The sequence below is a fragment of the Sturnus vulgaris genome, chromosome 26, assembly GCF_052056855.1.
Source record: "Sturnus vulgaris isolate bStuVul1 chromosome 26, bStuVul1.hap1, whole genome shotgun sequence".
Classification (NCBI taxonomy): Eukaryota; Metazoa; Chordata; class Aves; order Passeriformes; family Sturnidae; genus Sturnus; species Sturnus vulgaris.
The window spans coordinates 4662022-4684544 of NC_142268.1; the positions used below are offsets into that span (position 1 = coordinate 4662022).

Below are 22523 nucleotides of genomic sequence, written 5' to 3' on the forward strand. Positions count from 1 at the left end.
AAAAGAAAAGTCTGTTTTTGTCCTGGCAGAAGCTGATTTTCGGTCAGGGCTTTCTAGGATGGGTTTGGTTAATTTAGAAGGGAAGGAAAAGCTTTTTCTTGTGCTTGATGTGCTGTTAAATCACAGCACTGCTGCAGAAATCTGACCCAAGAGCTGTGTGAGGGCTGTCTGAGGGTTGTCCCCTCCCCTGTGACAATGACTGTGAGGGGCTGCTCAGCCCCCCCACCCCGCCTCAGCTCCCCTCAGCCCGATTTCCCTGTGGGTTTTGAGCAGGGGCTGTGCTCAGGAGCCTGGCACAGGGCAGGGCTGGCACAGGGGGGTGCCCACTGCCACCACCCAGCCCGTCCCCCCAGTCACTGCAGCAGTGGTGGCTTTTGTGGTTACCCAGAAAAAAGTTATAACCATGGAAAACAGAACTGGAGCAGAGTCAAAACTTCTGCTGGAGCTGGGCAGGTTCTGGGGATCAAGGAGGGTGACAGGAACAAACAGAGAGGAGCCCTGTGCCCTCTGCCCTGTCCTCTGTGCCCTGTCCTGTGATGTTCTCTGTGCCCTCTGCCCTGTCCCCTGCCCTGCTCCACACAGGGCTGTGCCATTTGAGGATTTCGGCTGAGCTGCTCCAGTTCCCCCCCCAGATCTGCTGTGGGATGAATCAAAGCAAAGCTCCTGGACTCATCAGATGGTTTGGGTTGGAAGGGATTTTAAAGCCCATCCAGCTCCACCCCTGCCATGGCAGGGACTCCTTCCTCAATCCCGGGCTGCTCCAAGCCCAGTCCAGCCTGGCCTTTGGACACTGCCAGGGATCCAGGGGCAGCCACAGCTGCTCTGGGCACCCTGTGCCAGGACCTGCCCACCCTGCCAGGGAACAATTCCTGCCCAATATCCCATCCATTGCTGTCCTCTGTTAATGGGAAGGCATTCCCTGTGTCCTGTCCCTCCACACCCTGAAAGGTCAGTTGAGTGAAGCCCTTGCTGCTCTGTTGCCATGAGAGAGGAGGTCAAAGGTTGCTGAAGTTTGAGGTTTGAAGTTTAAGCTGTGCAGGGTTGGGAGCAGCCACGGTGAGGATGTGAGGCCAAGGATTGACCAAGCCCTTCCCTTCAACCTCTTTCCTGCCCCACAGGTGTATCCATCCAACTCAGGTGATGACTACAGCAGGGATCCAGCTGGATATACGCCCTCGAAACCTCCCAGCACTGTGTATCCTGGAGCCTTTTATATGACAGGTGAGTTATTCCCAGACTGTGATCCCACAAGGCAGGCAGAACACAGACAGCCTTGCCTCTTATGGACCATGGGAGGGATTGCACATCTGGAGGGAGCTCAGGGCAGGAGTGCATGAAACACGATGCAGCCCCAAAATCATTGAATATCCTAAGCTGGAAGGGATCCACAGGGATCATCAGTCCAATGCTTATCCCTGCACAGACCCCCCAACAATCCCACCCTGAGCATCCCTGAGAGTGCTGTCCAAATGCTCCTGGAGCTCTGGCAGCCTTGGGGCCGGGACCATTCCCTGGGGAGCCTGGGCAGTGCCCAGCACCCTCGGGGGGAAGAACCTTTCCCTGAGCTCCATGCCAAGCCCTGGCACAGCTCCAGCCCTTCCTGGGCTCCTGGCCCTAGCCCAGAGACTCTGTCCTGGTTTGCTCAGCAGGTGATGCTCAGCACAGGCAGGACGTGGTGGGGACAGTCCCAGCCCCTCAGCTAGGGCTGACCTGTCCCCTCCTGGGGGCTGCTGTCCCTGCCCCACTCAGCTCTGGGTTCCTTGCAGACGGACTCCATAACTCAGCAGACCTGTGGAGTTCCCCAGGTGCCATGAGCCAGTCGAGTTACGGTGCCATGCTGGGCAGCTCCTCGTCCCCGCTCCCGCAGTCCAGTGGCTTCAACAGTTTACATCAGCATGAACGCATGGTAACGTGTCCCCATGGCTGTGTCACCTCCCTGCTACCTTCTCCCCTGGCTGTGGGTTCGGCCCACCTGGGTCCTGCCCCAGCTGCTGAACCCCACAGCTTTTGCAAGGCCCCTCTGACCCCTGTCGCCCTCCCTGCCAGAACTACCAGCTGCACACAGGAGAGGTGAACGGCGGGCTCCCCTCTGTGTCCGGCTTCTCCTCAGCCTCCACAGCGTACGGAGTGTCCAGTCACACCCCCCCGATCAGCGGCACCGACAGCATCATGGGTATGGCCAAGAGTGACCCCCTGGCTCCTGGGCTGGCCACAGGCTCACCTGGAAAACCAGGGCTTGTGCAAACCTGGTGCCTGAGGCATCCAGCACACCCAGACACCTTTGGTCCCTTGTGTGTCACCTGTGCCTGGGGAAGAGGCACAGTGAGGTTCTTGCTGGAGCACCTGGGTGTTTGCACCTCGTAGGGTGGGTCTGGGAGGAGCCCAGGAGCTCTGGCATTATCTCCTGGAGGTGATGTGGCTTAGATGAGTTGTGGGATGGATTTGCACCTGTGTGAAGCTGCTCCCCTAGATCCAGAACGGGAATGTTCATGCTGGGTTTGGATACCACATTAACCCCCAAGTGTTTTCATCTCTGACCCTGCTGAACCTGTTACAAAACCTGTTACTGAAATGAGCTCGTGCTCCCCAGGAAATGAGGATCCTGACACAGATTTGTAGAAAAAACCTTAGTTTTTTATGGAGAAGCAAGTTTGGAATTCATAGAATGGAAGCATCATTAAGGTTGGAAGAGACTTCCAGGATCATCCACTGGTTGCTGGGGTTTGAGATGCCCCATGGCAATGGCTGTGCTGCAGCAGAGATGTCTGATTGCTGTTGTGGCACTACACCTCCAGCCCAGAGCTTGGAGAGATGTCCCTGCAGCCCCTTGACAGTTTCCAGGGGAAGGTGCCCCATGTCCAAGCTGCTCCGAGCTGGACAAACATTTCATTTTCAAGCAAAGCACTAAAAGCAGAAATTTTCCAGCCCAGAGCAGGTGACCCCAAAGAAGGTCTTGTAGGTTACTGTGTCCTGCTGGGGTCTGGGGCCTTGGCAGTGGCATCTGTGTCCTCTCTTGGCAGGTAACAGAGGAACCACAGCTGGGAGCTCTGGAGATGCACTTGGGAAGGCTCTGGCCTCGGTAAGAGTTCGGGACAGTCCTGACCCGTTCCTGGTCCTGCTGCTTCAGGGACCCTCTACCCAGCAGGGAACATGGACACCTTTGGTGAATGCACCCCAAATCCACAGCAGCCTCTGAGGGGGGATTTTTGCCTCTCCATGTGCTGTCATCTCAGTCCTGGCACCTTTTGGTGGATGGGGAAACTGAGGCACTGCAGGTTGTGGTGGCCCTGCAGCCCCATTTCCTGCTCTGTGCCCTCCCAGTCTGATGCTGCTCTGCCAAGACCACCCTACACAGACCTTATGGCAGGTCTTGCAGGTCCCACTAGTCCTTGCTCTGTATGTGCTGGTTCAAACTGGAGGGCACTGGTCTCACTGGGTTGCCGGAGAGTTGCCTCTTTCCCATTCGGTGATCTTTGCATGATGGCAGAGATGGGTGCTGACAGCACCCTGCAACAATTCCTGAGACCTCTTGCTTCCTCCTGAGAGGACACCTGAAGAGCAGAGGCTGCACTCAGGGGTGGTGACAGTAGGGACAGAGACCCCAAGGTTAATGGGGGAGCTGGGCTTGGTCTTTGTGCTGGCTGTGGGTTTGGGAAGGGAGGTCCCAGCAGGTGGTGGGTGCCACTGGGAGGGGACAGCTAGCTCAGGGTGGCACTGCTGACCATCTCCCTTCTGTCCCTGCAGATTTACTCCCCCGACCACTCTAGCAATAACTTCTCCTCCAACCCCTCCACCCCGGTCGGGTCCCCACAGGGCCTTGCAGGTGAGTGACAATGGGAAGGGTAAGGGGGGTTGGATTTGTTTTGGGGAGTTCCCAGGCAGTGAATTTCCCAGGTCAGCGCCAAATCCTCAGCCCAGGGCTGGCAGCAACCCCAGGACCTTCTCCTGCCATTCCTGACCCTGTCCCATCTTGGAGAGGCTGTGGTTGAATCTGCCTCCCATGGGAGAAGTGCCGTGGGAGCTGGGAAGCAACCAGGTGGTTAAAATCCATGTTCAGCACCTGCTGAGAGCCCATTGCTGCTCCCCTCGGACAGGACAGGTCCCGTTGTGGCCAGCAGAGCTGGTGCCCAGGCTCCCTGTGCCTGGGGTCACAGCAAGTCAGAGACCAGGGAGGGACATTTGGGCACCTCTCGGGGTCTGAGCCAGAGCAGAGCTCGTGATGCCACACAGTGTCCACGTGGTGCCACAGTGTCCATGTGGTGCCACAGGGCTCTGTGATGGTCCAGGAGGTGTCAAGCAGTGCCATGGTGGCCTATGCACTGCCATGGGAGTTTGTGTGGGGCTGTAGTGGCCCATGCCACAATGGCAGGTGGTGCCGCAGTGGCTCGTGCAGTGCTGTGCCACAGGAGCCTGTGCAGTGCCATGGTGGCCCCTTCACTTCCATGGTGGCCCATGCAGTCCCATGGTGGCCCATGCAGTGCTGTGGTGGCCCATGCAGTGCCATATGATGCCACAGTGGCCTGTGCAGTGCCATGGTGCCCCGTGCAGTGCCGTGTGGTGCCACAGTGGCCTGTGCAGTGCTGGGGGGTGCAGTGTGGCCCGAGCAGTGCTGTGCATGGCACGGTGGCTGCTGTGCCCCAGCTTCCAGCCCCATCTAGTGGCAGCCGTGGCCATGGCCGGTCCCCAACTGTGCGTTTGTCCCCAGGCTCGTCGCAGTGGCCGCGGGCGGGTGGAGCGGGTGCCTTATCTCCCAGCTATGAAGGGAGCCTCCACACTTTGGTGAGTGGCACAAAACAATCCAGCTTCTCCTTTTCTCTCTCATCCCTCAGGGCTTGGTGGTTAAGGGTTTTTGGGTGATGCCCTCTCCCCTGAATGCCTGGAATCAGCTGGTTGGTCAGGAATGGATATTTGGGTGGCAGCAGCTAAGCAGAGCCAAGTGCAGCATCCCTGACCTGGCATTCCCTGGCAGCCTGGCACCTTCCCCCTGCCCCCAGCCCAGGCTCATCCCGGGGCTATGGCCCAGCCCAAAGGATTCCTGGCAGGTTTCTGCCTCCTTGCCGTGAGCAGTTCCACTCATGTGACCCATCGTGCCTTTGGGGAATGGCACTGCCTGGGTGGGGTTATTTCTCCCCATCCCCGCCCTGTGGCACCTGAGTCCAGGATTGCCATCAGCCATTCCATAGTGCAGAGAAGCAGGGGCCTGTTGGCTTTATGGGATTGCAGTCATGGAATTGGATTGGAATCATGGAAAGGTTTGGGTTGGAAGGGATCTTAAAGCTCATACAGTTCCACCCCCTGCCATGGGCAGAGACACCTTCTGCTAGACCAGGGTGCTCCAAGCCTGTCCAACCTTGGACACTTGCAGGGATGGGGCACTTAACACAGACCTGTCTCTGTCCTGCTCTTCCAGCAAAACAAAATGGAAGACAGGTTGGATGAAGCCATCCACGTGCTGAGGAACCATGCCGTGGGCCAGACCTCTGCCATGCCCAGCAGCCACGGGGACATGCACGGGCTGCTGGGCTCTGCACCACCACACAGTGCTGCCGTGAGCAGCCTGGGCCAGGCCTTCCCTGCCTCAGTCATGGCCCTGGGCAACAGGCACCCGAGTCTGGTGAGTGTGGGAGCTGGCAGGGACACGCTGGGGACATGTGTCACGTGTGGCATGCCCTGGCCTTCAGGGGGACGTTGCCTTTGGGACAGGAATAGCTCAGTGTGGTGCAGCTTGGGTCAGGTGTTGGCAGCGTTGCATGGGTGACATGCATAGAAGTCACTTCCCATGTTCCTGCAAGGGAGAGTTGAGTCATAGAATCCCAGAATGGCTTGGGCTGAAAGGGACACTAAAGGCCATCCCATTCCACCCCCTTCCATGGGCAGGGACACCTTCCACTGTCCCAGAGTGCTCCAAGCCCCAATGTCCAACCTGGCCTTGGACACTTCCAGGGATCCAGGAGCAGCCACAGCTGCTCAGGGGACATTGAGTCCACCCTTGAAGGTGTGCCCTTCCCTTCTGCCCCTTCTCAGGGCAGGCAGAAGTGGTGAGAGAGCTGCTCTTCTTACCCTGCAACATGGTTGGAAATCCGTCAAAATAACTTCAAGGCATCCCTGGGATATGCAGGGAGGAGAAGAGGTATCCAGTGGTACAGGAGTGCCAGGTGTCACCAGGAACTCCCTGCTCTGAATGGTCTGGGCAGGCACCACGTCCCTCTGTGAGGAGTGCTGGTGTGTGAGGGCTCATTCCAGTTGCAGGGAATGTGATGGATCCAGGGTGCCCTGGGCATATGGATGCTGGGGTGCCTTGAAGGGTCACCTGGATCCCCCCTTGTCTAGAGGTTGGTGACCACAGCAGCACATTTTTGGCAGAGCTGCTTGCCTGCTGCAGCAAACAGTGACACATCTCCAGTCTCCAGAGAACCAGTTGTGATCCCCTTCCAGGCTCCCTGGGTTCTTCTCCTGAGCAGGGAATGAGATGTGTCCTCTGCAGGCTGCTGCCAGCTGGGGAGCCCGCGGGGCTGGCTCTGTCCTGTCAGTCCCCCCAGCCTGTGTGGCACAGCCTCACTCTTTGCCTCCAGCCCCTTTGGAGCCAAGTTCGCGTTGCTGGGATGTCCCTTGCTCTGGTGGCACTGGGGAGGTGGCAGAAACAGTGGTGCTCAAGGGACAGAGGACACATGTCCACTCTGGTGTGCTGGCCTTGCACCAGGCACAGAGGGGCTTTTCCTCGGGGACGGGGACAGCAGTGATGGGCTCTGGGCTGGGTGCAGCTCCTGTTCAGAGCAGGGAGCTGCAGTGACCCCACCACGTCTCAGAGAGCTGGTGCTGGAGCAGGCTGGCCCTTCCCTCCTGCATTCCAGAGCTTCAGGGGTGGGAGGGTGAGGGGAGCACATGGCTGTGCTCAGGTGACTGCTCAGGTGAATGTCCCCATTGGCCATGACACATCCCCCTCTAAGGCTCACTCTGTGCGTTGTGCTGCAGGTGGGAGGAGGCCACCCTGAAGATGGGTTGTCCAGCAATCCCAGCTTGCTCCACAACCATGTCACACTTCCATCACAGCCCAGCTCGCTCCCAGACCTCAGCAGGCAGCAGGACACGTACAGTGGTAAGGCAGCTCTGCACGGGAGCAGCGTGGGGCTCACCTGTGCCAAGGCTCACCTGTGCTAAGGGTCACCTGCTGGGCGGTGTGGGGAGTCACCTGTGGGGCTTGGGTCCAGGCCTGTGCAGCAGCAGCCTGGGAGGAGATGGATGTCTCTGCAAGGCTGGTGCTTCCTTGCAGCATTCACAGGGCAGTTTCCAGGGGTTTCACAGAATCCCAGAATGGTCTGGCTTGCAAGAGACCTTAAAGCTCATCCTCTTCCACCCCCTCCCATGGGCAGGGGCACTTTCCACTATCCCGGAGTGCTCCAAGCCCCATCCATCCTGGCCTGGAACACTTCCAGGGATCCAGGGGCAGCCACAGCTGCTCTGGGCACCCTGTGCCAGAGTCTCACCACCCTCACAGGGTGGGAATTGGGAATTCCTTCCCAATATCCCATCTAACTCTACATGTCTGACCTGTATTTTCGCATCCCCCCAATAGGTGTGGGTGCACAGTTCACAGTGCTCTGCTGTGTAGGTTGAGTTCCCAAACTGGAGGGTCTGGGAATTAAGAGGGAGAATAGGGTAAAGCCAGCACCCCCTTCATCTTCCCTGAGTGTGGAGCAGCAGTGCAGGATGAGTTTGGGATGCCACTGCAGAAGCAGGGCCTGGGGACCCCCCAGCCTCGTGTGTGGGTCAGGCCCCTCAAGCTGTGCATGTGGCTCTGCTCTCTCTGCAGGCTTGTCCGGGGGGCTGGGGCGGAGCAGCGTCTCCTCAGGAACGAGTGAAATAAAGAGGGAAGAGAAGGAGGATGAAGAGAACACGTCAGTGGCAGATAACTCAGAAGAGGAGAAGAAGGAGCTGAAACCTTCCCGGACCAGAACAAGGTGCTCTTTGAACAGGTCTCTCCCTTCACTTTCTCTGTTCCCAGGCCAGGGGTGTTTGGGCTGGGATCTGGCTGCCAGGACCCACCAGGCACTGGGCTTGGTCTGGTTTGGCCTGGGGTCATCCTGCAGCACAGACCTCCCAGCCCCTGCCCACCCTGGAGCCTGGTGTGGTCTCACACAGTCTGGGCTCCTGCTACTGCCCCAGGGGGAAGTGTCCCTGCCCCTCTCCTGCTGGCCCCTGTCCCTGTGGCCTCAGGGCGTCCTCATACTCCTAAAGCAGAGGGATGCACCTGATCCCCCACCTGCTTGTGTGGGCACTTGGGGCCGTGCAAGGAAGGAGCAAGTGCTCAGCCCCAGTCAGACAGGGTTTGACCCCTTCCCTGCCATGGGGCACCTCTGCTCTCTGCTTTGGGCTCTTGTATCCTCTGTCACATCCAGCCAGAGGAATGGCAGTGGCTCAAGTAGAGTCCTTCAGCATTTTGGCTGCTCTGTGGCCTTGCCACCAGCTCAGAGACCTCACCAGGGTGATGGTGCCCAGAGAGGCAGGACCAGCTCCACTCCTGCCCTGGAGGCAGAGGGCTGCATCTTCCCAAATCCCAGCTGGGGATTCCAGCGTTGGCCTTCACCTTGTCTGGACCACCCTGCACTTTCCCGGCAACAAGCTCAGGCCTTAATCACATTGTGGTTTCTTTCTTTGCTGTTTCAAAACAAAACAAAAAAGAGGCAGAAGAAGAGCCTTAACTGCTTCTCTCCGAAGCCCCTGCACGTCCCTGCATGTGGCACAGGCAGCAGGTCCTGGCAGGGCACGTGGGGGGCTCGGCATCTCAGTGCATCACCGTGTGTTTCTTGTCTGTGAGTTGACCAGTGCTGAGAGTGCACACGAGGAATGTCCCTGTCTCGTTCTTATTTTAAACCATTAGTCAAGATGAGGATGAGGAGGACGATCTTCTTCCCCCAGAGCAAAAAGCCGAGAGAGAGAGAGAAAGGAGGGTCGCCAATAATGCCCGTGAGCGCCTGCGGGTTCGTGACATCAACGAGGCCTTTAAAGAGCTCGGACGCATGTGCCAACTGCACCTAAACAGCGAAAAACCGCAGACCAAACTGCTAATCCTACACCAGGCCGTATCAGTCATACTGAACCTGGAGCAACAAGTTAGAGGTCAGTGAGGGTCCCGGAGTGGTGATATTTTACGTATCTGATCGGCACGGGGCTGTCTGTCTGTCTGTCTCCTGTGACGTGCTGTGGTGCCTCGCACTGTCTCTCTCCCCTGTGGCCTTAGGGACCAACCCAAGGCTGTCGATGTCCTTTTTATTTTTTTTTTTTGCCTTTTTTGCATCCATCCCTGCTGTTCCCTCCTTTGTCCCCTGCTGCCACCATGTGTGCTGCATGCCAGTCCCTGTGGGGACACCTGTGCCATCCTGCTTCCCCCAGCCAGGACTGCTCAGTGCTTGGCCAGCAAAGTGACAGAAACTCCGCTAGAAAATCTCCCAGAGGGGTCCAGCTCTGCCATCTCCAAGGGCTGCTCTGAGCACAGAGCCCATTCCTGTCCCCTCTGTGTGCCTGATGGGGCTCTGTGCTCCTGTCCCCTCAGCGTGGCACCTGGCAAAGCCCTGGCACCACGGGAACTGTATGAGGGCAGCGGGATGCCCTGAGCTCAGCAGGCCTCGCTGGTGTCCAACACAGGCTGGGAGCGCTGTGCATTCTGAGCCTGGAGCTGCCAGCGGGCACCTGCAGGCTCTGCCCCTCGCCAGGACACCCCCGGGCACCTTCTGTCCCTTCCACACTCGTGTGCACCCATGGGATGTTGTGTGCACCATGGTGTGTGTGCACCCATGCCAGGGAGGGAAGCGAGGGCTGGCTGTCCCACTCCTACGAGGACATGGCTGCTTTGTCCCACACCCTGCAGTGCATGCTCTGCTCCTGCTCCTGCTCCTGCTCCCGCTCCTGCTCCCCCTGCAGCGTGGGTGCTGGGGCAGGATAACCCTTTCTCTCTGCAGAGCTGTCGTGTAACACGCGTCGGGGGCTGTGCCTGCCTGTGCTCCTCTCTGCTGGCCTTGCTGTGCCTTGATGTTGGAGTCCTTTGTGCCTCTCCTCAGTTTGTAATTTTTTGCCTTTCATAACATGTATATTTTTTCCTGTCTTCTTTTTTAATTTTCCCTTCCTTTTGATTTTTTTTTTTAATTTCGAGTTTTTATTTTTTGGTTCTGTTCTTTCCAATCTCCTACAGACATGCCCCAGCCGTGACCTCTCGGTGGTCCCACTCTACCTTGTACTTGCTGCTCGCGGATCCCAGGCAGGACCGAGGGTGGGGCAGGCCTTAGGCAGAGTTGGCACCATGTTCACTTTGGTCTCCCAAGCTTGTCCCTTTTTAAACCTTTCCTGGAGGCAGGCAGGGAGGTGGCAGAGCCCTGCAGGCTCCCTCAGCAGTTAGTGCAGTGTCCCTTCTGTGGGATTGTGCTGCTTTCCAGGACAGAATGCCACCCTCACACCCCCTCTGGCAGCACTGCTATGGGCACGGGGCCATTGTGTCCCTGTGTGCCCAGGGGGGCTGCCAGGATCCTCCCACTGCCACAGCAGCTACAGGAAGGGAAAGGAGGAGACTGAGGAGTTTTAGGCTGGTTGGTGACCCCCAGGGGCACAAGGCAGCCTAAGCATCCCATCCTCACACAGTGCAAGCTGCCAGTGGTGGGGACACAGCTCTGTCCTGCCCTGGTGTGACATCCAAGCTTTGTCCCTCCTGGGTGAGCCACCAGCCAGGATTGGAGCAGGGAACTGCAGCCACCAACCTGTGCTGGAGGAAGGATCTGGGATCCTGTGTGGGGGGCACAGGTGCCAGGATAGCCCCGTCCCCCAGCCTGTCCTGGTCCTGTGGAGAGAAGGTGGCAGTGCCAGCTGGGGCAGTGAGGAGGAGACACAGACAGGGACAAGGCAGCAAGGAGAGGGTGCAGCAGGGACAGTGGGCAGCCCTCTGTCCCACACAGGCAGTGCTTGCCCGGGGAGCCCCTGCTCCCCTTCACATGGCTGTGCACTGTCCGGAGGCTCTCCAGGAAGGCTCTGACTCTGCGGGCCCTCTTTGCTAAAGGCTTATCCCCAGGCTGTCCCAGTGTCAGGTCTCACTCAAGGACCCTCCTCAGACAGGTGTCTTCCTGCAAGAAGTTTTGCTCTGGGGGAGAAGGTCGTCTGGGCTTAAATTGGGGTTTTTGAGGGGTTGGGTAAGGCCACGGTTCAAGATGCTGCCAGCACAACTTTGCTTCACCCCATGCCTGCTTGGTCAGGCATCCCTGGGGTGCTGTGAGCAGTGGGGGCTCTCCCAGAGCTTCTCGCTGTGCCTGGAAAAGAAAATCACCCCTTCTGGTGGGCTTTTGGCTGTGTGGAAAGATTGGGATTCAGTGTCTGCATCCGAGTCTGGTCTGATCCTCAGAGCAGCCTTGGCTCCTGCTCCCAATGCTGCCATGGCCTCTAAGAGGGTGCCAGGCCAGGCTGCTCCTGCTGCTGCAGCACCACTGCTCCAAGCACCAGCACTGGGAGCTGCAGATGGAATTTGGGAAGGAAATCTTACAAAGAAGGATTTGCTTCCTGCCAAAATCTTTCCTTGGGGGACAAACCTGATGTTTTTGGCAGAGACACTACCCCAGTCTTTGAGTTCTCAGTCAAAAACAAACAAAATTTCGCAGAGGGTAGAAGGTGTTGGTGAGTGATGCTGCATCAATGCCCACCCTTGTCCCCAGTGGCCTCTCCAGCCCCCTGGGCACCTGGCCCTGTGCTGGCAGCACCTTCCCTGGGCTCACAGAAGTGACACAGCCTGGGCTGCTCTGGGAAGCACCCAGAGGAATATGCTTTGCAAAGTGAGGCTGTTTGGGCCATTTCCAGTGGACACCCGGAGCACTTCCAGCACGGCAACATAGAGCCCCCCTCGGTGGCACCCCCTGACTAACCCCTGTGGTGCTATGAACCCAGCAGTACAGACGAGGCCTTGTCACTGGAGGACAAAGATCTGAGGGACCGGGAGAGGAGAATGGCCAATAACGCCAGGGAGAGGGTGCGTGTGCGGGACATTAACGAGGCCTTTAAGGAACTGGGACGCATGTGCCAGATGCACTTAAAAACGGACAAAGCACAGACCAAACTGATCATCCTACAGCAAGCGGTGCAGGTCATTCTGGGCCTGGAGCAGCAAGTACGAGGTATGGTACCACTGGCAGGTGCATTTCGGGGCTTGTCTCCTCCCCTGTCTCTGCATGCTCGTGCTTCTCTGTCCTGATTCCTGCTTTTGCTGTGAGGTGTGTGTTTGCAGCACCAGCAGCACCTCTGGGTGCTGAGCTCTCCCCAGCCCCAGCCTGGGGTGGATTTGAGGCTCCTCTCTCTATCCACTCATGCTTAATATAATTTGGCACCTGGATCCCATTAAGCAGCTTTGGAAAATTCAGTCCTCAACTCTGAGTGCTGGCTGAGGCACTTGGGGGTTCTTGTAACAAGCACATGGAGATGCCCTGGCACAGGGTGCCCAGAGCAGCTGTGGCTGCCCCTGGATCCCTGGCAGTGCCCAAGGCCAGGTTGGACACTGGGGCTTGGAGCACTCTGGGATAGTGGAAGGTGTCCTTGCCCATGGCAGGGACTTGGAACAAGATGGACTTTAACATTCCTTCCAACCCAAGATTCCATGTGTAAGTGAGGGTGCAGCTGAGCCTGGGGTTCTGCTGGAGCAGGGCCTGGCAGATTCCTGCAGGGCCTGCACAGAGCTCATCTCCTCCCACGGGCCTGCCTGGCACTGTCCCTCCTGTCCCTCTCGGATGCTGCTGCCAGGGGTGATGCTGTTGCCCAGACTGAGGTTGCTCCCCTCCCTTGCTGTTTTGGGCAGAGCGCAATCTGAACCCAAAAGCTGCCTGCTTGAAGCGTCGGGAAGAGGAGAAAGTGTCCGGAGTGGTAGGAGACCCCCAGATGACACTGTCAGCTTCACATCCTGGTCTAGGAGATGGTCACAACCCTGTTGGACACATGTAAAGGTACTGCTCCCCACCTTTGATCCCACATCCAGTGTGGGTCCAGCCCTGTGCCCATGTCCTGCTCTGCGCTGTCTGGTCAGCCCTGCTCCCTCAGCACCAGCCAGGGCCCTGCTTCATTTCCCTGGAATCAATGACCTGCATGTGTGCAAGGCCTGGCACAGGGTGCTCAGAGCAGCTGTGGCTGCCCCATCCCTGAAGTGTCCAAGGCCAGGTTTGAGGGGCTTGGAGCAATTTGAGATAGTGGAAGGTGTCCCTGCCCATGGCAGGGGGTGGAATAAGATGAACTTTAAGGTCTCTTCCAACCCACACCATTCCATGATTCTCTTTGTGTATGATGTGACCCATGGACACCCAAAGCTTCTGGCCCACACTAGAGTGCAGCCCCATAGCTGGCATTGGGGGGGTTTGGATCTCTCTAAGTGGATTCAGCTCTGCTCTGCACCTCCCAGTCCTGCCCTAGTTAGCTACTGGAAACGAGCAATTCCTTTTCCTTGTGGCTCTATGAGAGGGAATGGGCAGGTCCCAGAAATTCCAAGAGAGTCAGAGAAGGTGAAAATCCCCTGGTAAAGTGCTGGCAGGCACAGGCTCTGATGGGCTGTTCCCATTGTTAAGGGAACCCAGGAGCATCTGAGCAGTGCAGAGATGGTGGGGGGGTTTTGAGCAGATTGAGTGGTAGGTCAGGAGCTGATCCCATAGAGAGGACACAGTCCCTTGGTGTCCCCTGCCCCGGTGGGTGCCTGAGGATGCCCTGACTGAAACAAAGGCAAAGCTCAGCTGCCCTGCCCAGCCCTGCCGGGACAAGCTGCAGCAGGAGCCTTGGGGCCCCCTGTGCAAGGAGCACAGTTTTATTCTCATTTGGGTTCCTATCACTTCAGACTTTTTTTTTTTTTTTAATTTTATTTGTAGATCTTTTTGTTCCTCTGGATATGGAGATCTGTAGGAAGAAAACCCTCGGTGTGACCTGCAACCCTGTTGAACCACAAACTGTAGTACTGCTCATACTGACACATACAGACGGATCCTGACGTGACGTAAGGGGTGGAAAAAACACTTTGTCAGAAACAAAACGGAAACAAAAAATTGCCTTAAGTATAAAGTGCAGAACAGTCAATACATATCACTCAGTTAGGAGGGGGTGGCGTGTTCTCTTGGCTTGTTCACAAGCAGCCAGCAGCAAAATTGTGCCTAAGCTTGATATTTCTTTTTTAAAAAAAAAGAACATTAGTTATGAGATTTTTTATGTAGAACAAATAGCAATGCCTTTTGGTTTTTTTTAGCTTCTTTTGCATATGTTTTGTAAGCAACGAAAAAAATTTTTTTTGTATAAAAACATGTCTTGTACCCTCCGCTTTTCTGCTGCTGTTTCTATAGTTAACGTTGCATCTTTAGGATCAACCAGAATATTAAAATTGTATTAAGAGAGACTGGATATAAAGAGAGGAATTCTCAGATTCGGCTCAGAAAGCCACTAAAAGCGAATGTAGCCACAGTGAGGGAATGTTCTTCCTTGCCTGGCTTGTACCTTCCATGACAAAAAACAAACAAACTCATGTGCTGAATTCACCGTCTCTTTGCTTCGGCCACTTCTGATTTGGGAAAAGGAAGTTGAACAGCAAAGCGAGTGGCAGCAGCGCTCCCGCTCCCCCCGGCGGTGGCCGGGGTGACTCACCAGGTTTGCTTTGTTCCCGGAGATCCCGAGGGGAGGACGAGCTGCTGAAAGGGAGCAGCCCCGGTTGGAGGAGAACCAAGGGACTGAGGCGCTTCCAGGTGAGCAGAGCAGCGAGGGATGCACGAGGGGAGCGCCTCTTGCCACCTGCCAGAGCTGCTGGAGGCACTTCCAGGAGCAGCACTGAACAAAGACCAACTGAACAAAGCTGGAGCAGTGGGAAGAGGTGGAGGCAGCTGGAGCAGAGCAGCAGCAGTGGGACACAGGGCCAGCAGCAGACCTGAGGATGCTGGAGCACGAAAGGAGCAGTGGCCTGGCTCACTCCAGCCTTGGCAAAGCCATGACCACCAGCAGGATCCCTTCTTGCAGTGGAGCCCCCACCATTGGAAATGCAGAATGCTGGCTCGGGCAGAGGGGTGGCTTCACACCCTGCTGTCACCTGCTGTCACATCTCCTGGGCATCCTTGGAGGCAGACTGAACTCAGCACTGTGCCAAGGGCTTTGAGTGGGCACTGTCACCTGCACGTGGGCTCCTCTCTTGGCACTGGGAAGGAGGGCAGCAGGAGCACCTGTCCTGCACCATGAGCTCCAGCAGCCAACCTGGGCCATCCATGCCTTCAGTCCAAGAGATTCCCAGTCACTCCAGACCACTCTGGTGTGTGGAGCAAACAAAGAGGTGCTGGGCAGTGCTGAGCTGCAGCAGCTGGTCTGGAGATGGCCATGGAAAAACATCCACCAGGAATTTACTCTTTGTTTCTTCCCTCTCCTTCCCCTTCTGAAACATTTTGTGCCTGGTTCTTCCCAGCTCTGCCGAGCCCAGTCAGGCAGGATGGTGCATGGGACGTGGGTGCTGGTCTGGGGGATGTGGCAACTCCTCTCTCCCCTGCTGTCCATCTCTCCCCTGTGCTGCTCCAGCCTGGGCTCCTGGGGAAGCTCTGTTGCTCTGGCACGGGGAAAGGGAGGGACTGGCAAACAGGATTAGGTCCTGTGGCACTTCCCAGCACCCCTGGTGCTCCTCCATGCTCGTGGCTGTGCTCTGTGCTTTGGCAAACTCTGCTGGAAGTGCTCAGGGCAGTGCTTATCTCCCACCCACACCTGGGCACTGTGGCCCCAGTCCCTGTGGCAGCTCCAAGCTGAGCCACTCCAAGTTCCAGGGCAGATTGGGACTGTCCCTGCTGTCCCTGGCCCTGCCCTGGGGCTCCCCAGCATCCAGCCATCACTGAAGCTTTTGGATGCTCCTGGCTTTCCCCAGCTTGCTGTTCCCACCATTCCTTCTGCATGGTGAGACCTCAGCAGCCCCAGCTCTGTCCCTGGGAAGGCCAGGAAAGCTCAGTGGTTCCAGTAACCCAGGTTCTTCTTGCCTGTGTCAACAGACACATTTTAGCCTAATCAGATTGTTAGGTTACAACACTTCCCTCCCTTGGGTTCTTCTGGCTGCTGAAGCAGTGGGCAGGGAAATGGATGAGGTTTTCCTCCATGTGTGACAGCCTTGACTCCCATTCATGCTCTGGAGTGCAAACTGGAATGCTCAGCAGCTGCTTTTTGTTTCATCCATGAGAGTTCCTGCTCCATTGGTGGGACAGTGCTGGGGCTGCAAAGTACCCACTGCTCAGGGATTTTGGCTGGCTCAGTGCCCCTGTCCCAGGGCCAGGAGGGATGGAGCAGTGTCCCAGCCCTGGAAAGCTTGAAACGCTACAAAAAATATTTAAAAGTGGTTCACAAACCATTGGTTTTGCCCCAGGAATCAGAGGTGGCAGTCATGGACAACTGGACTTAAAGGGACTAGTCAAGAAAAATCCATAAATTCAACAAAATTGGAAATCTGAGAAGATTTATGACTTGTTCACAAATTTGCTGAACTTCTTCATCCCCTCCGAGTTCTGCAGCCAGAGAGGAATCCCGATGAGCCAGAGCCTTTCTCACCATCCCTGAAACCCCAGGCATTGCAACAAAAATGGGGCTTTTTAGCTGCATTTAGGTGGTTTAAAATGTTACTTTGACAGCAAATCCAGCCAACTTCCTTTCATGGCAAGGCTTGGGTGAATATCCTTGAGCATAAGCCCTCAGAGCCAGAGTTTGGAGAGATCATTTCAAAAGCACAATGTAGGGGGTGGCAGTGCTCTCCCTGGAGCTGCCTCGATGGCACAGGGTGACAGCTTTGTGTGCCAGCCCAATGTGGCCTCAGTGGCATCTCTGCTTTCCAGGTGCACAGGGAACTATTGGGAAGAGCAGCAAGAAAAAATTCCTTTGTCTTGCTTAGTGTGAACATGGTGCCTGTAACATGCCAGGAGAAGTGGCTTTTCTAAAAACAACCACTGCCAGGTGCTGTCCCCAAAACACCACCAGCCCAGCCCTGAAATGTCACCCTGTAGCAATGAAACTCTTGTCTTTAGGTGTTGTGGTCAGCGAGGGCCAGCTCTGCACCCTCCCCAGTCCACAGCTCTGCTCCATTCCACTTGGGATCTTACAAATCCCAGACCTGCTCCTCTGCCTGTGTGTGTCCCCATAGCAGTGATGCTGCCAGGAGAAGTGTCACAGTGTCATGTGACATGCTGTACAGTGCCATTTATTCCATTTCCTTCTTCCTTTCTCAGCCTTTGCTTGCATGGCTGCTCCTGGGGCCACTGAGCCCCCCCAAAGCTTCCTTTATCAGACAGGGGGGCTGCCTTCCCTTCTGTGCAGTTTCTAGTTCCTCTTTCCCCAGGCTGCATCCCAGTGAAGCAGCATAACTGGGACACTGCCATGGGACATTTCTTGTGTCCCCAGCCCAGGGGCCTCTGTTGCCCCACTCAGCCAGCCCCTGCCTCCCTGCACACAAGCTGTGCATGCCACAGTACTGGGGAGTGTCTGGGATCCTGTCTATGAACAGTAAAATTGCAGATTTTTGTTTTCTTCCTTTTCACCTGCTTTTCCCCAGAGCAAAGCAGCTGCAGCCTCCCATGGGTAGGTGCTCAGGCAGTGGTGGCAGTTCCTGCTCACAGCCCCAGGGAGCAGAATTCCAGCTGTTTGGCATGCCCATGACCCCCTGTCAGATCTCACAGCCCCAGCCAGCATCTCTGCTCCCCTGCTGTCACAGCTATCCCACAGAGGTGTGTTGGCAGGAAGGATGGAATCAAGCTGTGGTTTCCTCAGGAGGCTGTAGTTCCAGAGTCAGTACAGAAACTGCTCTCCAAGGTCCTTTGTGTCTCACCAGTGCCCCCACTGAAGCCAGCAGAGCCTTTGGGCCCTTGCTGGGTGGTTCCAGTTGTGGGGGCTCAAGAAACAGAAGGCTTTGGAAGCCCCCAATCCCCTGCACCCTTGAGCTTTGCTGCCAACTTTGGGGCCTGTGGAACACAAGTTCCTCTTGCAGGCCCTGCTGTGCTGTAGTGGGGAGCCTGGGCCAGCTCCACATCCCTGGGCTTTGGGAGGTGGAGCAAAGCTGGGGATGGAGCTGGGCCAGAACAAGCCCTCAGCCCCCACCTGCAGTGCTGGCTAACCCAGAGCAAGCCCTGGCCACTGGACTCTCCCATTCCTGCCCAACACCAGCAATAGCAAGGCCTGTTTTCTGTACCCCGAGCTTGCACAAGGTCTTTGCCCTGTTAAAAATCCTATGCAAATCTTATCCCTCTCCCCTCTCCCAGGGCTCTGCAGATCCCAGCCCAGCCCCTTCTCTCTGCTCTTGTCTGTGATTGCTCCCGAGTTCCTGCTCCCTGCTGCCCTCAGGGTACAGCTTCACTCCTGGCAGCTCCAAAAGCATTTTGAGACTTGTGCCCTGGAGCTGGGAGGGGGCAGATGAGTCTGTAGGAACATCCAGCTCACACTGAGCACTGAACTGGAGGCAAGGCCTAGTCCTGGGGCTCCTCCACGCACCCTTCACCCTCCTGTGCCTTCTGCTCGATGCTGGTGGGGCACTGCCAGCATCCTTCATCCCCCCTGAAAGGAGAAGTTCTCTTCCACCTCATTGCTGCCCAGACTGTCCTGTTGTAACACCTGAGCCTCAGGCTCAGCTGGGGCTGCTCTTCCTTCAGCCACTGCAGGCCTGAAGGGCTGTTTCCCTTCCTCCCATGCTCCCCAGTCTCTCCAGCCAGCATCTCGGGGCTGTTTCCCTTTGCAGAGGGGCAGCCCATGGCAGCAGTGCCCATCGGCTGGGCTGCAGGCAGGAGGATTTGGGGGGTAGGTGCTGCCGGTGTCCCACAGCACAGCTGCCTCTCCCTGCCCTTGGAGCAGGTGTCAGGGGACCTGGTGCTCTGTACTTTGATTTCCAGGAGAATTCAGCCCTCTGGGGAGCCAGCAGTGCTGTGCCTTGGCCTGCTTGGCCACGGGGAGGTGGGCTCTGGTTAGGAGGGTGGTGCAGGCTCCACATGACCTTCTGCAAACCTTGCGTGTCCACCTTCAGCCCAGCTCAGGGCCAAGGGCAGTCCTGTCGTGGGTCTCCACACGGGTATCTCTGATTCCCTGGTTTTGTACCCCTCCTGCTCCTCAGGGCTCTCCATTCCCACCCTGGCCCAGCCCAGCCCTGCCGTGGTGGAGGGCGAGGCTGTGACACTCACCCCGGGACATCTCAGCTCCGCGTGGCTGCAGCACCAGCTCGGGACAGCAGAGGGGTTTCTGCTTCCAAACGGGGTGTGCTGGTACCAAGGCCTTTGGCCACAGAGCATCCCCGTGCCCTGCATCCCTGGGCTGTGCCCGGGGGGCCATGGAGCTCCAGGGGGCAGCGAGCTGGGGACTCTGCAGGTCTCCCTTCGAGCTGGGGACCCTGCAGGTCTCCCTTCGGGCTGGAGACACCGCAGGTCTCCCTTCCCAGGGCCACGTCTTCCCCAGTCACTCAAACCCAGCAGCTTTTGAGCAAACCTTGTAACGTGGAGCCACTCGGGAGGGAAGGGGCTGTGGGAAGCAGCAGGCACTGCTCATGTGCCAGGAGAGGGGAAAGAGGCACCTGGTGAGGCAGGACAGGAGGATCCCAACCCCACACTGGGAATGACCCGCTGGGTGCCCAGGGCTCCTGCTCTCTGGGGAAACAAAGCATTCCTGGGATGTCCTTTCTCTATATTTTTATAGGAATGGGGGTGGGAGAGCAGATGGAAGATGCCTGCAAAAGTTGTTTATTTTAAACCCTGTAGAAACTTTTGGGTTGTTTTTGGTTTTTGGCCTTTAAAATAAAAAATGGTCCTTGCTTTTGATGTTTATGCTGCCTACCTGTAAATCCAGATGTACTTAAGTGGCTGAAATCCTTGTTCTTAAATCAGATACACATTATAGTTTTGAACTATATATATAGTAAATATATATATATATATGCCTAACCCAGCAAAAAAAAAAAAAAAATAAAGTATTTGGGGGTGGGAAATGCGTTGCTCTTTGAAATGAATCACAATTGGGGGATGAAATTGTGTTTCTGAGTGCCTCAAGATATGAATTGTTTTCATTTTTTTAAATAATTTTATACAAGTGTCAAAACAGCTGGCTGGATTATTTGGAATTTTTAAATAATCCTAACTTTTTTAAAGTAGATTTTGAGAACTGTCCTGTATATAACAGTAATGTAGCAATAAATGTGACATTTTATAACAATATTACTTTTTTTATCCCCATGTGTGTCCTTCAGATGTTGTATCCCTAGGAATGAAAAGTTGGAATAAAGGCTTTGCCTTGTACTAAAAAGAAAAAACGAAAAAAAACCACCAGACAGGTTTTCAGACACTTGCTCTGGGTGTGGGCCCTGCCCCCTGCATCACTGTTGTTTCCTTGCCTCTGTCCCTGGGGAGCAGCCACAAATGGGAAATCTCACAGTTAAATGCCCCCAGCCCATCCCAGGAGCCCAGCACAGACTGGTGATGGAAGAAATTAATCAAAAAAAGAACTTTTAGATCATCAAGTCCAACTGTTAGCTCACCACTAACCCATGCCCCCAGCACCACATCCATTGTTTGAACACTTCCAGGGATGGTGACTTTACCCTTCTGCCCTGGGCAGCCTGTTCTAGTACCTGACAACCCTTTTTGTGAAGAAATTTGTCCTAATATCCAACCTATACCTTTCCTGGCACAACTTGGGGCCGTTTCCTCTCGTCCTGTCCCTTGTTCCATGGGAACAGAGCCCGACCCCTACCTGGCTGTATCCTCCTGCCCTTTGGGCTCCAGAGTCCCCCAGGACTTTCACAGAATTACAGACTAATTTGGGTTGGAAAGGACCATAAAGCCCATCTCATTCCACAAGCAGGGACACCTTCCACTGGACCATAAGCCCCATCCAACCTGGCCTTGGACACTTCCAGAGACAAGGATCTGCCTGGAAGCAGCTTTCCTTCCCCAGGTGTGCTGTCTGTGTTTTCACTGTGCTGCTCCAGCTCGAGGCTCGTACAGAGCAGGACAGTCCTGACTAACTGAGAAGTGTTTCTGGCATGGTTACATCTCCCTTAGCTTTGGGTGCCTTCTCTCAGCAGTGAGGCAGCTCTGCCCTTCCCAAGCTGCTATAGGTGCATGGAATGACAGTCCCTTAAACTCCATCATAAAATCACAGAATCATTAAGATGGGGATTTTGAAGATCACACAGTCCAACCGTTAACCTGGCGCATTGCCGTGTTCACCACTAAAAATGTCCTCAAGAGCCACATCCACACAATTTTTTGTGGATGCTTCTAGGGATGGTGACTCCACCATTGCCCTGGGCAGCCTGTGCCAGCGGTTCACAACTCAGATTCAGACGAGGGAGAAGTGTATGCTTGGGAGCAGCCTGGATGATGGATGCTCAACAATGCACAGGGCAGAGCAGAAAGCAGGTGAGTGCTTGTGTCCAGAGCAGGCTTGGGCTGGGAGAGCCGGTGAGGACAGGAGCAAGGAGCAGCACAGAGGAGTTGCTGAGAGCATACAGCTTCCCAAGATCTGAGAGTGGCCACCCACTGAGCTTCCTGCCAGCACTCCCTCCCTGGAGGTGAGTCTCTATCAGCTGGAGATGAGCTGGGATGAGACTACCAGATCCTGTGGGCAAATGGCATGTTATGCCTACACTGCCAGACAAGCACAGAATCATGGAATGGTTTGGGTTCTAAGGGATCATAAAGCTCATCCCATGGGCAGGGACCCCACCATTGTCCAGCCTGGCCTTGGACACTTCCAGGGATCCAGAGGCAGCCACAGCTGCTCTGGGGTATCTGTTCGTGTTCTTCTTGCATGTTCGTTCCTAAGAGGCTGACCAGGCTCCGAGCAGAGCCTGAGGAACATTATGGAATTGGTGGTGATTTTATGACCCTCTCCTGAAATACCTGGCTGAAAACTCCCTCTCCTGTTGGGGGAGACAGTGGCCATGATAGGAGGGTTTGTGGGGGCACTGATGGGCTCTGGGGAAACCGCTTTGGGAAGGGGGGAACTTCCCTGCAGTACAAGAGGCTGAGAAGCAGCGTCAGCTCAGTGCGGGAGCACTGCCATCCCTCAGGGGTCGTGTCCCCTCTCCAGCTTGGGGACATCCTGTCCCCTCAGGCCTCATGTCCCCTCCCAGTGCAGGGACAGCCTCTTCTCCCACGGCAGCTGCTGTGCTCTCTCCAGTGTGGGGACAGCCTGTCCCCTCGGCCCGCGTCCCCTCTGGGCTCGCGTTCCCCCTCCGGCACAAAGACAAGCCCGTCCTCTCAGGGCTCGTGTCCTAGCAAGGTCCGTGTCTCATCAGGGCTGGTGTCCTCTCTCCAGTGTGGCGACAGCCCATCTCCTCAGGTCGTGTCCCCTTAGTGCCCGTGTCCCCTCAGGACCCGTGTGCCCGGTTCCCACAGGCACGGCCGCAGCCCCTCAGCCCCACGCGGGCTTGTCCCGGTACAGGGCCCGTCCCGGTACCCATCCCGCCCTGTCCCGGTGCCCATCCCGGTGCCCATCCCGGTGCTGGGCCCGCCCCGCTGCCCGTCCCGCCCTGTCCCGGGCCCGGCCCGGTT

General features: G+C 56.2%; 1 protein-coding gene across 10 annotated transcripts in view; it reads left to right on the top strand.

Annotated features, from left to right (window-relative positions):
* TCF3 (transcription factor 3) overlaps positions 1-20180 on the top strand; it is an 83229-nt gene extending 63049 nt beyond the window's left edge. For 2 of the 10 annotated variants that reach the window (XM_088179364.1, XM_014884399.2), the window contains exons 9-20: positions 1119-1221; positions 1767-1906; positions 2047-2173; positions 3021-3079; positions 3745-3823; positions 4706-4779; positions 5411-5614; positions 6973-7096; positions 7811-7973; positions 8879-9117; positions 12818-12962; positions 13869-20180. In XM_088179364.1, coding sequence (XP_088035490.1) covers positions 1119-1221; positions 1767-1906; positions 2047-2173; positions 3021-3079; positions 3745-3823; positions 4706-4779; positions 5411-5614; positions 6973-7096; positions 7811-7973; positions 8879-9117; positions 12818-12960 — 1455 coding nt within the window. In that variant the 3' untranslated portion in view covers positions 12961-12962; positions 13869-20180. Of the gene's footprint in view, positions 1-1118; positions 1222-1766; positions 1907-2046; positions 2174-3020; positions 3080-3744; positions 3824-4705; positions 4780-5410; positions 5615-6972; positions 7097-7810; positions 7974-8878; positions 9118-11916; positions 12144-12817; positions 12963-13868 lie in introns of those variants that run through there. The other 8 variants (XM_088179366.1, XM_014884400.2, XM_088179368.1 and 5 more) reach the window with 6 other exon arrangements.
* Positions 20181-22523: the final 2343 nt, after the last annotated feature.